Here is a 21,493-nt window from a genome sequence, read left to right as displayed (position 1 = left end):
TGTTCAGGGATTTACTGGACGAGGCAAAGGACTATCATCTAATGCCAGAGAGACGTCCATTGTTGCAGAGTTTTCGCACCCGTCCTCGGTGTTGTAACTACATCATGGGTCACATCTTCGCAGTTGGGGGCTTAACGAAGAATGGTAAGGGTGTCTGGTCCTAATCAGTAGTACATTGTGAAATTACTTATAATATCAGAGAGGTAGTCTGAAGTAATTATTTGATGGACTAGCGAACTTGCACTCACTATTGAAATCATAAATAAACAAGTTGAAGACTAGCATTTTTTTTCTTTTTGAATACTCTCAGGACTATGCTTGAAGGTGTTTTGAATTCGATATTTACAGGAAACCAACTCATACAGATAGATTTATCATCAATGAATCTAACCATCCATCTGCACAAAAAAGAGCAACATTTAATTCAATGACTTACAGACTTTTAAATACACTACTTTCAACAGAAAACTACAATAAAGAACTTAATTACATAAAAGATATTGCTATGTTCAATGGTTACACTACACAACTTATTGACAATATACTAAAAAAAGCATTGAAAAGAAAAACTAGAAAAGATGAGACAACATTAAGGCCACCTCCAGACACAAAACAATAATTTATTTGCACAACATACAGCATTTTCTTGAACCAAATATGCAAAACTTTTAAAAACATACAAATAAAACTGTCACTCACAGAACAAGCAACAAACTATCCAAAATTTTAGGAAATCCTAAAGACAACATTTCAAATGGTAATAAATCAAGAATTTATGAAATTGGATGGGATGACTGAGACAAAATTTATATTGGACAAACAAAAAGAACAATAAAAACGTGATTTAAAGAACGTTTATTACACACAAAATATGGAAGAGTTGACAAATCTGCTGTAGCCAAGCACTGCATTGATCAGGACACAGAATATCAAATAAGAATGAATTAAATGTTTGGGAAACACTGCACATAAACAGAAATAAAGAAAAACTCATGAACAATGAAGAGGGCCCTATTGAAGATTCCAGTCGTCTTTCTTCTCAATTTATTCAAAAATTGATCTGTAGTCATATTTAATTTTTCATATTGGTTGAAATATTTCCAGAATTTTTTTCATTTTTATACCATATGTTATTTTAATATTAATTGTAACAAAAGTAATGTAAATATTTATTTGTGGTCGCCTGATGATAAAACCTTTGTTTTCGAAAGGTCTAAAAAAACAAACACAAAAAACAAACAACAAAAAACAAACAATTTGAAAAAGTATTGTTTTTATTAATATTTAATATTAATTATATTCATTTTAATATTTTATTTACTGATATTATTAGTAAAAATTAAACCATTGAACTGAAAATTTAGAGACAAGTTTATAACACAAAACACCATAAAGAAAAGTATTGTAAATATCAGACTACTGTTGGACTAAAAAACAGGCTTTTCAATACAGCATGTTCTTGTGGTAATATAAAACTAACTCTAAATGTGAGATTTAAAAGGACCTAAAGAAAATAAGAGAAAAGGACTAGGAAGAAGTCAAATATTTCAAAATATTACTAACAAAATAAAATGATATATGCATTCAGCTGCTTGAAGTATTGTGATGCCATTATCAGTTAGTGCTGTAAGAATTTCTCTTTAAGTATCAAATAAAAAATGTGTCTGTAAATAAAAAAACAATTGTATAAACGAAGTTAATAACATTGATATAATTGTGTTGCTCATGTTGAACTAGTTATCTTTTCTATTAACTGACTGTTCTTGAGCTAGTTCCACTCTGCCAGTTGTTTTATAGTTGACTTTTACGTACATAGGTGACTCTCTGTCGACTGTGGAGGTGTTTGACCCGATAGTCGGGCGTTGGCAGATGGCAGAGGCCATGTCAATGTTGCGCAGTCGCGTGGGAGTTGCTGTCATGAAGAATCGACTCTACGCCTTTGGTGGGTACAATGGCTCCGAACGTCTCTCCACTGTTGAAGTGTTTGATCCTGACAAACGTGTTTGGAGACAGGTGTCACCAATGAACTGCAAGAGAAGGTGAGAACATCCTGATAGAATTTTATATTAAAACCTAGAATTAGCATTAACAGTTAACTTTAGGTTATTTTGAATTTTTATCTTAATAAAAGAGAAGCATTAAATAAATCTAATCAAAGAATATCATATTTGTGTATAATTTAACCTCGCATTAGTTCTAAACAAATGTTACTAGCAGCACTAATAAACAAAGGCATATTTTCTAATAATTTGCATAGACACTGGTAGATAGCAGCAACCCCTTAGTTAGATATGTTTACTCAAATAAAGGGCGGACAGTGAGTTTCATATACAGGGTATAACAAAACTCTACACAAACTTTAGGATGTTGTTCCATGGACTAAGAAGAGCTAAAAACTAAATGCAACTAATGTTAAGTTAAAGTTTAAAACTGTAAAAACTAATACTATATCAAAAGTGTTTAACCCAATGTTCGTATTATATGGATATCGTAAATATGGGGTCAACTCCCGACGTCTGTGTAGTGCGGACATGTACTTTTTACTATTTTACTGGCGACATATTTTACGAAATGCTTTGAAATTCCAGACTTGTGTAAAAAGATATATTCCATCAAAATATAACTGTTCGTAAAGCTTTGACTCCACATTTTGTCATTACATTCAATTCAAATAATCTTTATTCATATTTGTACATTGAAATACAATAAATAGTGTCACAATTCATCAGACTATATCTAAGTATGTTCCAGATATAATTTGTATCTAAAACCTTATAGTTAAATGTCTAAATCTATGCTTTAATACCTTGTCGAAAACATTTTAAAATTTCAATTAAGTTGCATGTTGTTTCTTAGGCTATAAAATTCATCAAATGTATAAAAAGCATTTTTAAGCAAGAAATTCTTTAGAAATAACCTGAATTTTTTCTGATCATTTATTTTGCCAATTTCTTTTGGAATAAGATTTAAAAACTTTACACCATTATATGTGGTTTTCTTCTTAAACAAATTATGATTATCCAAAACTATTTTATTTTTATTACGTGTGTCGTAATGGTGAATATCATTGTGTGTTAAAAATTTTCCTAAATTAATTTTGACATAAATAATATATTCTAAAATATACAGGCTATGAACTGTTAACATTTTTAAATCAATGAAATGTTGTCGTACCGAGTCATCATTATGTAAATTTAACATTGCTCTTACAGCTCTTTTTTGGCAAATTAAAATTTTATGGAGATTTTGGTTGGATGTACCTCCATACACACATATTCCGTAAGATACATGCGATTGAACATGAGCATGAAATACACTTTTTAATACAGTTAGATTACATAAGTTAGACAAACTTTTTAGAGCATAAATTCCAGAATTAATTTTAGTTAAGACATGGTCAAATAGATTGAGACATTGCATTTCATCTCAGATGACGGCTCATTGATTGTCGCAGACAGTTGTATTTCATTACGTTGTGAATATTACATGTTGTTTAATGTTATTAGGTTAAAATAGTATAAGGTACAGCAGTTAAATATTTGATTGTTACGTATTTTATTTGAAAATGAGTGAAAGGAATTGTTTGAAGTTCCAAGTGGCGTGGGTATGGGCAGTGACAAAGATCTGAGTGATAGCTACTTGAAATTTATGAAAACATATTCTAGACAAATCAAAAGGATTTTGTTTTTAAATATAGTCTATAAACAGTTTTAATTATTTTATCATAAAAAACTTTGGTTTTATGTTAAGGAAAAATGACACATTCTTACAAAAATGTATGTTACTGAACTTGTGAATAAAGTAACACATAATAATAATAATTTTTATTTCATTGGAATAAAAATTACATTTAACATAAAATAAGTATATATTTGTGTGTAAAATATATTTTAACCTACTATATGGTTTTCATCTGCAAGTATGAAATTTAAAAATTGTTTTATATATATACATTTCCATAATATTATTTTGTTATTTTTTCATATTTTTGTGAATTACATTTAATAATAAGTAAAACTAAAAAATAGTTAGCTTAATATCTTGAAAAAATATCCTAGTTATGAGTTTTTTTTTTACAAAACACTTACATTTTCTTCCAAAATGGCTTGGGATTTTTGGCACATCACTTAATATAATGGCTGAGTTTAAAAGAGTTAAAGTACACAAATTTTGATACCTAGCTGTTAGTCAATAAATAATGTACGTATAAGCTTTTTACGGTTTATGATGCTGTAAACATTTAAACAACGGAAAATGTTGTGGAAATTTGCAATACTCAAGTAAACTCTCTACAGTTTGGTTATACCCTGTACAGTGTAGTCTTGGTGCATTAGTAATTGTGTATGTGCATGTACAGCAGTTAAAATTTTAAAGATGTTAAATTTTTTGTTTTAGTGATTGTCAATTTTGTGAGTTTATAGAAATGCATATTGAAATCAGTACTGTATGAAATGGTGAAAAGGTATCAGTTAAAGTTAAGGTTGGTTTTATGCCTTGGATATGTAATAGATCTAAGGCATATGCTACAAATTTAGTCAAAGGCAATTTTCACAGGATGCCAAATGTTTTAAAATTATTTAGAATAAAGTTGTTTAAAGTTTGTTGTGATTATGTAGAATTGTCATATTTAACCCTCCAAGTGATGACTAAACCACTTCAAAGTGCTAGGCCATTTTCAAGCATATGACATGTCTTTTTTTTAAATCAACTTTTTATATACAAATATATTTTCAAATAGCATGTATTACATATGGTTTTTTCACAAAAATATGTTCTATAAGATCAAGTAAAAATAAAAATGCTTACATTTTATCATAAAAAATCTGGTCCTGTTAACCGGTTGTGTAGTTGTTTATATTTTTATTTTTCAAAATCCTTGATGTATAGTTTTTACAAAATGTAGTAGTCCTAATTCTAAAAAATATGAAAAATGTTCCAAATTTAATGCTGAATAAGAAAAATATCACTTCATAACCTTTTGCACAACATATCACAATACTAATTGGTAAAAACCAAAACAATGTTTTTTCACCCAAATTTTACTAAAATGTTTACCACACAACAAGTGTCAGTAAGTAGTTAAATAGTGACTATTGCCTCAAAATAAAAACATATTTAGTTACTGATATGAGTAAAAGTAAGAAAAATAACAGATAAAGTATTAAAAATACAGAAAAATGGCTTATATACATATTTACATTACACTAAAAAAATTAGTCTGAGTCACTCTCTGATGGGGGTGCTGTATTTTGACTTTCTTCGCTATCATTTTCACTCAAATCGTCATCAAAACAGCGCCTAATGGCACTTGAATTACTAAGTTCACTCATAGCACAAATAATTACTCAATAAACAATAATATAAGTCACTTACAAATCAAAAGAACGAAGCAAAACACAACGTCACAGGGCATCAGCCGCTAGACGACCGTAACCGACAAACACGCATCGAAATCAGCGGACTATTCTTCTTACTCTTCCTCGCAACCTTCTGAATTACATAGTTCTAATTACGTTACTAGATAGGGAATTTATTCCTACATGTAGCCTTATAAACCACGTCATTATTGAGCGAACCGTTCGTCTGTGATATGAAAAAAACTAACAAATCGCACAGTGTGTTAATCATATCGCACAGTAGCACTTTGAGTGTTAATCGTAACGTGGGGAATGCATAATTTATATTCAGCCAAAAAATTTATAGCTGTAATCTGAAAGTTTATCTGTATTTACATTCGTGCATCACTACGAGTCTGCTGCATATATTCGCGGACTGCAGCTGACCGCCAGTACGTGAGATACCAATCGCCAAAATGTGTTATACTTTGTTTTAAAATCACAAATAGGTAACCTTATTAACACTTTCACTGCCGCCTCCTAATCTTGACCACTTTCTTACACTGCCACATGTTTTAATGGTTTTTTAAATAAATATAATTTTTTAATCAATTATGAGCAAAACATGGTACTTACATTTTTTTAAAGCTGAGTTGTTCTTCTTTCTATACAAATGCTCAAGCATAAATATTTTCAAACAGAAAGTCTTGTTTAATACCTAAAAACTTAATGTTTTTTGGTAAAAAATAAAAAAGTTTACCAAAAAACATCATCATGTACTAGTCTATAACATAAATATATTTTTCATTTAGTATTTGCTGTATACAATATTTTAATTACTGTCACTATAGCTACAAATATTTACAATTGAAATCCACTTATGTATACATTTATTTTGTGTGGGAGCCTAACCCACTTGTTCCAGGGCCATCATCAAAATCATCAGAGGCCGGAAATAAACAAAAAGTTGTAAAATTCTGTAATAAACCAATTATTTATGACATAAGAATTCAAGTTTTTATTCTATTTTGCTAATATTTATTTTTTGAGTAGAAAACAATGTCAACAAGTCCATCTGTAGTAAAATCAGGATCTTTATCTGTGTCATCTTGGAATAAATCATCACTTTCACTGTTACTTGAAAATCTGAGTAACTCTTCTAGCACTTGATTTTCTTCAATACTGTCACGATTCATTGTATATACTCATAAAGCAATCGTTGTAAACTAAAATAATAGCAAACAAAACAATAATAATGCAGACGACGAATTGTTAGCGGAACAACAACAAACAGCCGCCCGACCGCCATGCCACGACGATGAGTTCGTTAACAAACCACTTTTTTCCGATATTCCAGATGACTGTCAATATTTCATAGTTAATACTTAGATTAAGAAATAAAAATATGTTAATAGTGAATGACTATCAATGCTGAAGTCTAAATACGTTTAAATGATTTTTATTACTGTAAAAGTCAGCACCATCAAAAGATATCGGCAGTCTAAAGAACTCCATGCGCCATCAAATGATATTGTCGGCAGTGAAAGTGTTAACGAATTATCTGAGTTTCGTAAATAATGTTTTGCTTGTAGTTAGTATTTTCTATATTTATGTTCGTGCATTGCCGTGAATCTGTTGTGTATATTCGTGGACAGTAGCTGACAGCAGTACGTGAGTTACTAATTACGGAAACGCGTTTATTGTTATACGTTGTACATGAAAACACTTAAATAGAAAACCTAATTAACAAGTTAATCTAGTTTAGTATACCATATTTTGCTTGCAATTCTGTATTTATGTACATGCATTGCTATGAGCCTGTTTCATATATTTGCAGATAACAGCTGATCGGTAATATGTGAGTTATCAATTGCAGAAACCTGTTTATTGTTGACCTTTTTACATGTAAACCCGTAGATACCTAACCCAATTGACAAATAATCTTAGATATGCAAATAGTATTGTGCTTGTGGTGAGTATCTTTTACATTAATCCATTGCCGTGACTCTGCTGCGTATATATTTGTGGACAGAAATATATCATTAAAATGCAAAGTACTGATTGCTAATATGTATAGGCTAGTTGTTCAATCACTACATTGTTGTAATTGAACAAGTTATCATTGGTTGGTGTATTTTTTAATGTATTGATTGAAATTAAGAATAGCCAATACAAGCTCCATCTTCAACATTTCCTATTGTTGTTGTAATTTGTGTATGAAAAAGTGTAGGTAAAAGACCAAATTAACAAATTGTAATGTTTTTGTCAATAATATTGTTTAGTTTGTATTTTTCTTGATTTTTACAAATATTGCTGTATATTATAATGGCTTGGGCTGCAGAAAACTAAACATATAGTAAGAAAAGATTATTGTTGGAAAAATATTTCTTCATTCTATGCATATATTTTCCACTTTAATTAGCTAAATATGTTTTAAAATATTGCTTTGTGAAGATGTTGCTTGTAGTACTTTATTTTTGTAATGGTTGTTAAGAATACTGTTAAAGGTCAAAGATTGTTTCCTTCAAAGGTCACTGAAAGTCTTGCATCCCGACATCTTGACATCTCCAGTTAGTGATGTGCCGCTCCTGGACTTCCAGAAGGTTGTCCAGATTTAAGTTGCCTGTGATTTAATGACCAATTGTAAGTCTGGATTTAATTACCAATTGTAAGTCTGCGGTGGCTATGTCGGAGTGTCTTCCCTCAACACTGTGGACTGATACTAGGACCGCTATTACTTCTATGTCATAATATAAGATTGGTGTTGTCCAGTGCGGTTGGTGCTGCTGCTCTCAACGACCGACTATATGTCTGCGGCGGCTACGATGGAGTGTCTTCTCTTAACACTGTGGAATGCTACCAGCCTGAGACTGATACTTGGACCACTATTACTTCTATGCAGAAGCACAGAAGTGCTGGTGGTGTCATTGGCTTCGAGGGTTATGTCTACGCACTGGGAGGCCATGATGGTCTCTCCATCTTTGATTCAGTGAGTCTTTCAGTAAATATGTATTTATTGTTGTAAATTTCACTCTTCTTGCTTGTCTAAGGAAACTATTAAAAGCCATATGAATCTGAAGGCTTACACTTCTTAACACTTATCATAAATTTTCTAATTTTATAATCTTGCCACATGCATGTTACTTAATTTCATTTATTAGTAACATGATCAATAACTATTTACTTCATTGGGTTTAAAACTCACTCACTTATTATGGTAGCATAGTAATTGAATTTAGAGCTTTAGTCTTTTAATCAATATTGGATTTTAGTCTTTATATTTATGTATACATGGAATAATCTGTGTGTATTAAACATTACACTCCTAACTATTTTACTGTTAGTCCTTTTCTTATTGTACTAACCAAGATGTATAAATAAACTATGCATAGATTTATAAAAATGCTGTTGTGTACTGACATATTGTTATACAAAATGGTGTTACTGTCTACTACAACTTTGTTTACTATTAAAAAAGTGTTAATCAGTTTTCCTTGTATATCTGAGTAACTGGAACATTTAGTTCTGTTGTGTAGGTGGAACGCTATGACCCTAGCAAGGGCACGTGGACGGCTGTCACCCCCATGTTAACCAAGCGCTGCAGACTGGGAGTGGCCACACTCAATGACAAGCTGTATGTCTGCGGCGGTTACGACGGCGCCACCTTCCTGCAGTCGGTGGAGATGTATGATCCTGTAGTCGACAAGTCAGTATATTGCAATTTATCCATTTTCCCCTTATTCAAAGTTAAATGGATATTGTTGAATCCTATCATACAATTCAAATATATAATATGAAAGTCAATATAAGATGGTTTCAACTTGTGATTGGCAGTATATTGCTGATCTGAGTCCATACCTTAGTAGCAATCATTATTGAAATGCCAGTTCAATACACACACGTTATGACATTCCTTATAATATACAAGTCAACACCATCACCATGATATACGTACTGATGAACTCGCAAAGATTTGCTTGACGTCAGTGATGTCTCTGTAATTTTCCAAAGTTAAATATAAAGTGATCGTGAATCATCAGAAATAATTTCTTCTTTAAAATAAAACATTTAGTTATTTAGCTTGTTTACATTGGTGTTCTAGTGTGCTGTAATAATATTTACTAAAGTTGTTTTGATAAAAAATAAATGATTTAGTCATACAATTGTCATTATCCAATAAGTACCAAGTATTATAAAAAGATTTTTAATTTTTTTTTTTAAGTATCCATAGGCCAGTGTAAACAAAACAGGCTGTTGTGCTTTATGTTTATTTTATTCAGTTACTTTATAACAACACTCTAGTCAGATGTTACATTTTCAGAAAAAAATTATTTCTCTAAATAACGTTTTGTCCTTAAAATGACATGACTTAAAATGATTTATAAATGGATGTGTTTTTGTACTATTACATTCTACATGTTTCTATGAAAAATTGACATATGATATATTTTGTTTTATCATAAATATATATTATTAACTGTTGACCATGATGGGAAGGGCTCTGTGACAATATAAAGTGGTCCATTTATGTCGTCTTGGGGATCTTGAAGTTTTTAAATATTTTTCATAACAAAAGTTTGGATGATAATACAAGTGTGATGCTTTAGAATGAAATACAAGATCCATAACAAACACACAACTTCCAGTTTGAAGGAAAGAATTTCCTGCAGGTGAGCGGAACCGCAATGGGTACTAGAATGGCACCATCCTACGCCAGTATCTATATCAACAAGCTAGAGCAGGTCTTTCTGAACAAACAACTTGTCCCCCAACATGCTGGTTCCGATTCATTGACTACATTTTCATGATATGGTCTGCCAGGCAAGAACAACTACAACTGGAAAACAACTGCCTATAAATCCTTAACAAATTAAGTTCTCTGCAGTTTACCTATACAGCCTACACCACAGACATATTTTTCTAGATGTCATAATTAAATTGTAAAATGGCCTATTACAGACTGGAATTCATTTAAAACAACAAACCACCTACAATATAATATGTTCACTTCAACACTTGCAACCCTAACAACACCAACAGATCCATCCCATTTAGTCATTTAGACAGCATACAGGGGTGCTGAAAAGTCCCGGGACAGTCTAATAACTTTTGAACTAATTACAATATAAGAACCAAAATTTACATCAAGCTTTTGCTCATATAAAACTATTATTTTATGTATTTCACCATGATATCCTGCTTATGGGGGATGTCCCGCTAGGGGTTGGTGAAAATTCTTAAATAGAAGCATAGGTCGAGTCGTACATAAAATTAAAGCTCTTTTTAATTGAAACATTTTGGCGAAAATCTGACGTAAAACAGTTGACGCATTACAAAATGGCGGACACTCAAAGATTATAAAATACAGAATTTTTCAAATGCAAACATTCTGGTTGTTAGAGAAAACTGAGACACTTAATCTTTTATTTTACTTCTTTTACTTCAAATCACTTACCAAAACAGTTATAACAAATGTTCAAAGTGTTTGCCTTCAGTTTGCTGACAATATCCCAATCGATTGTAGAACGCTGATATCGCATTGTTTATCTGGAAATTCCTTATCAGCAGGTAAGGTTATTACCTTCCTTATCTGGAAGGTAATCAGCTGGAGCAAACAAGACCAAAAAGACAACAATGAAATTGCCAGCTGACAGATACAGTTGTTTTATCAACTCAGTCACTTAGAAGTCTTCAAGCCCTAATTTTGCAAGTAGTTTCAGTAGTGCTAGTTTATTTTGCTATGGCGCTTTCTGAGAGAGAAAGAATAACTTTATTAATGATGCGCGGGATTGGTGACCGTATTAGATCATGTGATGAGGTAAGGCATCTGTTTAACCCATTGCGGATCGTATTGTTTTGGCGCGCGGGCACCAGCGGGCGGGAATTAATTCTCGGGCAGCGGCCGCACGAACAGCAATGGTGCGCCACATCGTATCGTTCGCTATTGTATACTAGAAAATTCAGCTGCGAAGGTATTCGTTCAGATGGAACATGGGCCTGCTGGGGTATCCGTGATATAGGAACGATAACACACGAGCAAGGTTACGGCGTGGCAGGGATGATGTCTGAATCATAGTCTAAATAAAGCGGCTCGGGCGAATCGATTGCAACATCCGGGCCATTGTCTAGACTAAACCCACCAACATGTACGTCTGCGTCGTTTAGTTGTGTCACTAACCTCAAAAGTATTATAATAACAACTGAGGAAAACACCCAATCAGAAGCGCTAAAAAGCAGAGAGTAAACTCATATGAATGATTTTTCAACTTCGACATTCAACTACAATCTGTAGGATATTTATAAAACTTTTGAAAACTAAACGTAGACCGTTATAAACACTCTTAGTAGACAAGTGGAGACGATCGCCCGATCTGTCAGACATTAACATAACTATTTGGAGGGAAATTTAAAAGCAGACCGCTTTTGCGACCCGAGCTCGTCACCGTACCGTTAGGCCCGGCCGCTGCGTGACGAGCTCAGCTCGTCAGTGATCCGCAATGGGTTAATGATACTTTCCCAGATAAGGAAGGTAATAACCTTACCTGCTGATAAGGAATTTCCAGATAAACAATGCGATATCAGCGTTCTACAATCGATTGGGATATTGTCAGCAAACTGAAGGCAAACACTTTGAACATTTGTTATAACTGTTTTGGTAAGTGATTTGAAGTAAAAGAAGTAAAATAAAAGATTAAGTGTCTCAGTTTTCTCTAACAACCAGAATGTTTGCATTTGAAAAATTCTGTATTTTATAATCTTTGAGTGTCCGCCATTTTGTAATGCGTCAACTGTTTTACGTCAGATTTTCGCCAAAATGTTTCAATTAAAAAGAGCTTTAATTTTATGTACGACTCGACCTATGCTTCTATTTAAGAATTTTCACCAACCCCTAGCGGGACATCCCCCATAAGCAGGATATCATGGTGAAATACATAAAATAATAGTTTTATATGAGCAAAAGCTTGATGTAAATTTTGGTTCTTATATTGTAATTAGTTCAAAAGTTATTAGACCGTCCCGGGACTTTTCAGCACCCCTGTATATGTTCCATGAAAATGAATTGAACACTTTAAACAATAGTATCGAGTGATTGTTACAATGTAACAGTCATAACACTTTAGAGCTTGCTTCTGTGTTATAGTTAATATTTATGTGGTTTTTAAAGAACATATATAACTTTTTTACACATCTGTAAAGAAAGTCGTTTAGGTTTAGTAGCAGTTGACATTTTTAACATAAATAGTAAATATGCAAAAGTTTTCATAAAAAGCTGTTTTGCAACAACCAAAAAACCTATTTTTGCTATTTTGAAGTCTAACCAAAGTATGATGTCTGTCCAGATGGAAGTTTGTAGCAGCAATGAACGTAATGCGTAGCAGAGTGGCTCTGGTAGCCAACATGGGCAAACTGTGGGCCATCGGCGGTTACGATGGTGTGTCCAACCTGTCCACAGTGGAGGCCTACGATCCCACAACGGACTCATGGTCATTTGTGGCAGCTATGTGTGCCCATGAGGGGGGAGTAGGGGTGGGTGTCATACCCATCTGTGGCTCCTTTGACTAGACAGTGTCTTGTCAGGCATTTGGCTCTGTGCTTCTGTTCATACTCAGGATCTTCTACGAGAGTGTTAATATCATTGTCTTTGTATTGGTAATTAATGTATCTCTTTTTAATAACATTTTTTAAAACTAATTTAATAAAAATGCAGCAAAATGTTCAATCTTCATGTAGATCTTTATTAACTCTTTGGGATCGGCCAGGACAGTGTTTATCCCACTAGTAGTGAGTGGTTATGTTGTGTGCGAGACAGTGCCTGTCCCGGGATACTAGAGTAGCCGATTAGCACACGGGACACCTCTTGTCCCGCACCGAAACGTTTTGTTCTCTATTTACTTTTTCAACAGCCAATCACTTTTTTTATTTCAAATCCTCATCATTTGCTTGGTTTTCTAAAAATCAGTTATCTTTTCTAACAAAAATAATTAAAAATTCAAATTTTTTGGTTTACAGAAATCATTTGGTGCACTGTTTTTTGTTTTGTTTCTATATAACTTAAATAATTACTAAAACTCATCTGACACTGACCCATCCAACACACCCTTCCCCCATCCCACTCCCCTAATGTATCTCCATCAGTGTGGAGCTGCAGCCGGCCGGCGATCATGTCAAGTTTAGGTAACACCCAATCAGAATGCATTGCAACAGGCATTCTAAAATAGCCTTATTTTATTCAGTGAAACTATAAATAAATGTTATTATCGAGAAGCGTATACGGGAGACATTATAAGCGGGTTCCATAGTAATTTAGTTTTCTAGCAGAAAACATCAACTTAAAACCTATAAAATAAGTAAGCTTGAGGTATTTAATTGGAACAATGCGCAGAACATGAGATTTATGTATAATCTAGCCGGCCAATCAGATCTGTACAGCACCACTATTCATGGGCGGCCCGTGTCAAACACTGCCGATGCCAAAGGGTTAACAATGCATATTTTTGTTAGATTTATTATTTATTATGTTTTATTTGATTTTTCTTGTTTGGAAGGTGTGGATATTATTTAATTATAATTGACACCGATGTCAAGCTGCATGTCTCTTCAGCAATTGAAAGATCACTTGTTCCAGAGACCTCTTGATATGTGTGTGTGTGTGTTCTTAAAGTTCACATTGTAAAGTAAATTCAATTTTTTAGATCAACTAATTGTTATATTATAACAAAATAAATTTAAAAAAGGCTTTCAAATAACATTTCTAAAATGTTCATTGTACGTTTTTTTTAATTAAAGTATACTCTAAAATCAATTAGTATGTAAATATTTATTTTGTTCAACATACATTTTATTGCTTGTATAAACAAAAATTCACAAGGTTATGTTATAAATCTGAAATATTATAATATTATTTTATTATCTGTATGTTTATCACATAGCTAGCCAAATGCCAATATCAGTCAACATATTGTCTACTTTGTGATCAGTTTTGTTTTACAAAATACTTTTATTACTGAAGCAGCAATAATCAACCACTTGTTGTATTGTTCGGTCTTTCAGAGAGGAATCATATTTTTTAAATGTAATTGTATATAGTGAGGTCAAAGGTTGGTGTTAGTGATAGTTTCATAATTTAGATCTGTAATTTTGATCTTATTTGTCACTTACTTGAAATTTAATAACGTACTTAGTCATGACAATGATCTGATTAAAATTTAAGAGGCAAGGACTAGACAACATGTATAAATTAGTAAGAATAACATTAACATGGTTCTTTGCTTTGTTCTCTTTGATATTTTGTTCAAGTATTCTTCTTTAATTAAATTTCTCACATTTTTTAAGATCTAACATAGTTTTATGAGTATTTTTAATGATGGTACAAAATAAATTGTAAGAAAACTAAGCAATGTTCTCTGTTCCATTGGGTATGAATGGAAAGTACCACTAAGTTTCTGATGTCTAGGGAATGTGACTTCTTGTATGCTTGGCAGTTGGTAGTGATTTGGACATTGGTTCCCAGATGTTGTCTTTAAAATTATATTATTTACAAACTCAGCACTTTGAACTATTCATAGAGCTAAATTATACTTCCTTTTGATAGCAGAAATATTTGGCGCTTGTTGATTAAACAAGTTTAATTGAAATTACATGGATGGATTTTTTATTCTCTGTATTTAAGTTATAAACAAATAAAACATTTACATTAAAGAAATTTTCAATTCAGCTTGAAAACATTATTTGCATGCTAAATTTATATGCAGTTTCAATAAGTTCTTCAGAGATATTGAAAGGATATAGTACAAAACATATCATTACAAACCTGGCCGTTTAGCTTTATTTTATTAATAATGTAAAAAGATCTGAATTAATAATTAAATTGATTACACTCACACAAAGTTGAATCATATCTCTTCTTGGCTTAAGGGAATGAAAAAGTACATTTTCCACACCCAGGCTTGCACCTCGCACTATAACAGGATTGCAGATATTCACAGTTGTTATATGTTACAAAAATATTATAACACATTTAAGGATTTAAATCCTTAAATGTAAAAAATTCTAAGACATAAAGTTAAGCACATACTAAAAATTAAAAAAAATCAAAGTGTTAAAAAGATTTAAAAAATAAAAATAATTAACTCACTGTCAAACTTAAGTTGTAATAAAAGAAAATCAAGCATATACCTATATGTTCAGACTGAGACTGAATCCAAACAATATCACTGTGCACTACACAACTGCATGTTGCATGCACTAGAGACATGTGAGTCTGTGTGTGTGTGTGTACATGCGGGTGTGCAACATGTAGTTTGGTAGTGTACTAGTTCTGTGCAGTGACATTGTATGAACTCAATCTCACAGGTCTGTTTTTGACATATAACTTTTTGTGCGTTTCAAATCAACCATTGCCAATAATAAACTTAATCAAAGGTATTGTGGTAGATACATGGGAGCATAAACAAGTCAGTCACTCAGAAATTAAAAAAAAAAAAAAAAAATGGGTGATAAGCAAATGTCATGGTCAAGTGATGGATCATCTGATGAGGGATATTAAACTGCTAATAAAGACTTGCTCGGATGGGATTTATAAAAGTATGTTTAAACTACCAGAGGTATAATCCCTCATGATAATATGAGGGCTATCAAGAAAGTAGATTATGTTTCATACTGTAGCCGCTAGGGGCGGACTATCGCAGCCATTTTGATGTCAGGGAGTTTCTCCATTGAGTGACTATCCAGCCATGCTAGTGAGAGGTTACTGTCACCCTTTTTGTTTTACAATAGCAGTTTAAAATGTGTGATGCTATCGAAAATCCTGGTAGTTGTGAAGTACGGTTGTTTAATACGGTGTTTGTTGGCTAAGCACAATAAACTGATTGAGATTTATCGCCAACTCTGTGAAGTTTATGGAAAAAATGTGATTACTGAAAGTTGAGTGCATTAGGTATAAAAATGGCTGAACTTGTTGTAAATAAATAGTCAGAGGATTAATAATCAAGTTAATGTTTATTAATTAGCAAATATATACACATTAAGCACACCGACAATGTAACACGTTGAAGACGTACGGAAAAGAATAATACATATTTAGCTATAGCAGCTGTTGTAAAAGTTGGTGCAAGCGCACGTTGATTTTTTTGCTGTCGTAGTGTGTGTCTGTGTGAACCACCAATACACGCGGGTATTGTCAATTATTTATAACAGAACTAATGTGCATGATGACGAACGAAGTGGACGGCCAAGCATTGTGACCAATTAAATTGTCTCTAAATTCTATGAGAAGATAAAAGAAGACGACCGATTTACAATAACAGAACTGTCACATAGTTTTCCTCAAATTTCAAGGAGTTTTTACAAATTTCAAGGAAATTGTTATGCAGAAGTTAGGATCACAGGAGACGGTACTTGAGTAAAACACGTGAATTGGGAAACCAAATTACAGCCTATTGAGTAGTGATGATGACGTGGATCCGCGGGAGGGTGTGACTACCTGGTTGAAATCTCAGGCGGCAGAATTTCATAACGCTGCAATTTCAAAACTAATTCACCGCTATGATGTGCCTAAATTTTTATGGTGACTATGTTGAAAAATAGTATTTTAGTGTCACTTTCAAATTTATATAATACAATTTTTTTAATGTACTTTGTTTATATCAAAACGTAATCTACTTACTGGATAGTCCTCGTATTATTATATTTACAATGTGTACAAATAAATTTACATCGATTCACAAAATTTAAGCTTTACAATTCTTTTATTTGTAAATATCAATTAAGGAACGCTTAGCAAATCCAATTATTTGTATATAAAAAATGTTTTATATATTATGTAAACTCAATTCTATGGCTGTTTTTTAGCATTTAAGATTACTAAGACTACATTTGTTCGTTGTTGCATTTATCTGTACAAAAATCACTTTCTGTTCCTTTTTAAAGATCTGTCTTAACAAAATCATGTTAAATGAACTGCATTAGATTTGATTCACATCAAGTTTGGCATTTTGAGAACTGTCTTATCAAACCAAGGTGTAGTATGTATAATGTTTATTCGATTTTTGAATATTTGTAACATATGGTAGAGAGTCAACTACTGAAATCAATAGGGATCTAGGTGTATAAACTGTATGGATATTAAAAATGTTTTATCCATATATTCAACTAAATTGCTAGGAAAAACTCTATTATTACATAATTAGACATCAGTTAATAAAAGGTTGAACGAGTTGAAAAATGAAGTAAATAATTATTCTTAATTGACAGGATTTTTCAATATAAATTTATAATTTTTATTGTTGCTGTACTTATTTTGATTATGTATGAGTCAGTATTTTTTCAATGATATTTTATTAGTAATAAATATGCACCAAGAACATTTTTATTGCATTTAGAATATTTTCAAAATACACATAATTCATAAGAAAGTAACAACTACATTTGAAATTGATAAAATGTGTGTACATAAAATTGTGTACATGTTATAAAGTGTTATAATATGAAATATTAATAATTTAATATAATGAGGATGAGAGCTGGGTTTTAATAATACAGATTGGACATTGATATGGTAGGAATAGTTGGCTTATCTTTACCAAATTGGAAGATTGAGCTTTTCTTCTTAAAATAGAAACACTAGCTTAGAACTTGAGTCATTTAAAAATATATATAAACAGATAAAAAATAGTAATTTTCCCCTTCCATCAGTACTAAATTCATCAATTTCTTCATCTCCCTCTCTATTTTCTCCTTTTTTATAATCTTCTTTACCCATTTCGTCACTGTTTTGGCTCACCCTATCTACCTAGCTGTGTCTCTTCACTGGCTATGACCACTTTAACAGGACAATAATATTTGTTCCAATGTAGTGTTTATGTGTCGGGAGAGGAGGCTTGACCTTCCAACGTCAAGTCTCCTCTTCATAACCCCCTTCCAATCTATTTAATTTAAAGTTGCATTAACCCTTTGCGTGCCACGGCGACGATACATCGTCGCCAAAAACCCTTGCGAAAAGTGCCACGGCGACGATGGATCGTCGCCGACTTACTTTGCGAAAAGTGCCAGGCGACGATCCGTCGTCGCCGTCTGTTATCGTAATTTTTAACGCTTTATTTTTCATGAATTCTTTTCACAACCAATATTGTTTTATTTGTTAACTATCCTGCAATAGATAAATAATAGTTCACATAGTACTTTATATTAGTGAAGATAAAAAAAACACAGAATAATAGAAGCAACAACAGCTGGCGGTGATCAACCGGGCGCGTAACATCGTTGACGCGTAAACAACTCGCTACGTATAGTATGCGTAATATCTAAAATAATACGTTCGGTCAAATGGTTGTGTTTACATCGTTTTGAGGTTAGGATCTTTAAAATGATTTTGTTAAATTGATATCTCCCGTGCGTGCGTGCTTGCGTGCGCGCTTTTGTGTGTGTGTGTGTGTGTGTGTGTGTGTGTGTGTGTGTGTGTGTGTGTGTGTGTGTACATATGTTTTGGGAAAATATGAAGACCATATTTTAGATATACTTTAGAACCAAAGGATAAATGTAAGTAATGCATTAATTATTTTTGTTTTAGTGTTGTGTTACCGGTACTAAAAAATGATTTTTTCATTATGTACATAATTTCAAGCATTGTTATGTAACTATAGTAATTATATAAAAAAGTTAACCATTATTTTTTTTCACATTAACAATGTTATAAAGAATATTAAAAAAAATTCTTCCCATAGTAAAATTGTTTCTTATTAATTTGTCAAAAAAAATAAAAACTAAAAAATAAAAATTGCTTTATACATTTTTTGGTTTTGACATGCCAAAACTAATATTATTTTATGTTGTTTCATTTGTTTAGTAACATTTTATTGTAATACAATTTTTTACAAACATTTTGATACCTGTTTCATAAAAATAGTATGAAAAATAAAAAAAATATATTGTTTTTCCGGAAGCCCGGTAATACTTCTTATTATTCCCTGGCATTTTTCGCATATGACTTGCAATATAGTTGCTAGTGCATTTCTTTTGTACTAAATTTTTTGCCTTGTGGCATTCAAAGGGTTAAAAAAAAAAAATAGAACTGAAATTGAGAACCTTGGGTGCCGAACTATTTAAGTCCACAATATAAAAATACGCATGATCCTTCAGAATTAGGCCATTAGGATTCTGATCAAATATTGACTCTCTACTATTGTTTCATGTATATAGATACAAGCCATGACTGGTGTATACAGAGCTTACTGGGCCTGTCTACCGTACTTGTGCATTTCTCTAATGAGAAATTATAAACTCTTCATTTAGTTGAGAAATCTAGATTTATATATATAAATTTTCTTTATAAATTTATTGTACATCCAGCGTACTACTTCTTCAGAATGTATAAATATTTACAAAATTAAATTATTAAACTAACTAGAAATATAAACAGAAAAAATATGTATATATTTTAATAAATATTTCTGTTACATGTAATAACAAATTTAAAACCATTAAATAGACTTCATTAATCACAAATTAAAATCAAATCAAATGTACATTTAAGAATTATACAAATGTTTCTTGCCATTTTTATTACTAGATCTGATATTATTTCTCGATTATAGTTAACTAGTAACTAAACTATGGACTTTGAAAATATATTTGCCATTATTTTATATGAATTATTTGTATATATTGTTTGTTGTTTATTATGATGCTTTTAATTTGTAAAAATAGCATAACAATTTTAAATGAATTTATTTAACTATACATTATTATTAATAAAAGAAATAAAATTGTTTACAATGTATTTGTTATTTTCCTCTCAGACAAGTAGTATAATGGTAATTACATGGTGGTTATTGTTTATTTAAAGATTATCAGTAAACCTTGGAGTATTAACATTGACCATGAAGTGTATGAGATTATTGTCTGAGCTTTTAGTGAAGCCTCTCCTACCAGTTGCTGATGGACAAAAACCAATTTCTGTACACAGGATTGTACAGAATATATGACACACATGGTCATACATTCTGATACATTTCTCAGAGATCTCTGAGGTCATAGTAATAGATACTCGGTATTGCAAAGTTTACTTATAAGTTTAACTATGGTATATAAAACCTAAAAGCACCACTTTTAGATTAAAATAATATTGTGATTTGCCACATTGCTGCCAAAATAGAATAATAAAAACTAAAATTATATATTGGGGGGTGGGCCTGGTGGTTCCATTGTTCTTTGGAATTTTGCCTATGAAATTAATCATTGATAAAACTTTAAAATGGTTTCGCTCCACGTTGATGTCGATTTACACACACAGCGTCAACAAAGGAACCAGTTCAAATCCCACTAGAGTGATTTACTTTTTGCTAACTAAAACTGAGAAAGTTCTACTAATATTAAGTATATGTATATATTTTTGTTATAATAGTTACTAATTTTATCAAGAATTATTTTATTCAACAGACAAGAACAAAATTAAAATATAACTTTACTCATTAAAAAAGTAATATACGTAGAAATATAAATTAATAGGAAAATGGTCACTAGTTTTTGAAGTCTGTGCTTAACCTCTGCCAGGACAGTTTTACACAGCATGACTGACTTTTTTATACAGACTAGTTCATCTTGGGCGAATTCACAGTTATAAAAATTGTACCTCATCTGATAAACCAGCAAAGAAGTGATTCTTTAATTTTTCAAGAAACTCTCAAAGGTAATAGTATTTTTCATAGTTACTTGTTTTGTTGTTGAGGTAGTTTAACTTATATTTTGCTGATAGGCTACATTAATCTAGTTTTTTTTTTTGTATAGGCAAAAGGCTTGTGGTATTATTATTATTATTACATTAAAATGTTTATAAAACTAATTAACAATTCATTGTAATGCAAAATGACATGACTACTTAAAAATGGTTGATGCTCGTAATGGTTACAAAATATTCATTCAAGTATATTATATTTTAACCATTATTTTATTATTGTCTGCTGAACATGCAGATTCTTGTGTACTATTTATATATCATAGCATATAAATATATTATAAATAAATATTATAATCAATAATAATAATATTTATTTGCTCATAAGAATCACAAACGATCATCTGACTATGTCATTTTAGCTGCTAAGTAAGCTTAGTCATGAAGTCCCATCACATATTCAAACATGGTCAAATCATATTTTCTA

The 21,493-nt window shown here is 31.6% G+C and overlaps 1 protein-coding gene across 2 annotated transcripts in view; it reads left to right on the top strand.

The window, feature by feature from the left end:
* Window positions 1–18,283, top strand: part of LOC124372691 (kelch-like protein 18) — a 36,346-nt gene extending 18,063 nt beyond the window's left edge. For both annotated transcript variants that reach the window (XM_046831103.1, XM_046831111.1), the window contains 5 exons: window positions 8–144; window positions 1,817–2,039; window positions 8,109–8,325; window positions 8,873–9,042; window positions 12,677–18,283. In XM_046831103.1, the coding sequence (XP_046687059.1) occupies window positions 8–144; window positions 1,817–2,039; window positions 8,109–8,325; window positions 8,873–9,042; window positions 12,677–12,899 (970 nt within the window). In that variant the 3' untranslated portion in view covers window positions 12,900–18,283. The remainder of the gene's footprint in view (window positions 1–7; window positions 145–1,816; window positions 2,040–8,108; window positions 8,326–8,872; window positions 9,043–12,676) is intronic.
* Window positions 18,284–21,493: the final 3,210 nt, after the last annotated feature.

The sequence above is a fragment of the Homalodisca vitripennis genome, chromosome 1, assembly GCF_021130785.1.
Source record: "Homalodisca vitripennis isolate AUS2020 chromosome 1, UT_GWSS_2.1, whole genome shotgun sequence".
NCBI lineage: Eukaryota > Metazoa > Arthropoda > Insecta > Hemiptera > Cicadellidae > Homalodisca > Homalodisca vitripennis.
The sequence above is the reverse complement of the archived record's forward strand: the minus strand, read 5'-3'. Positions and strand labels throughout refer to the sequence as shown.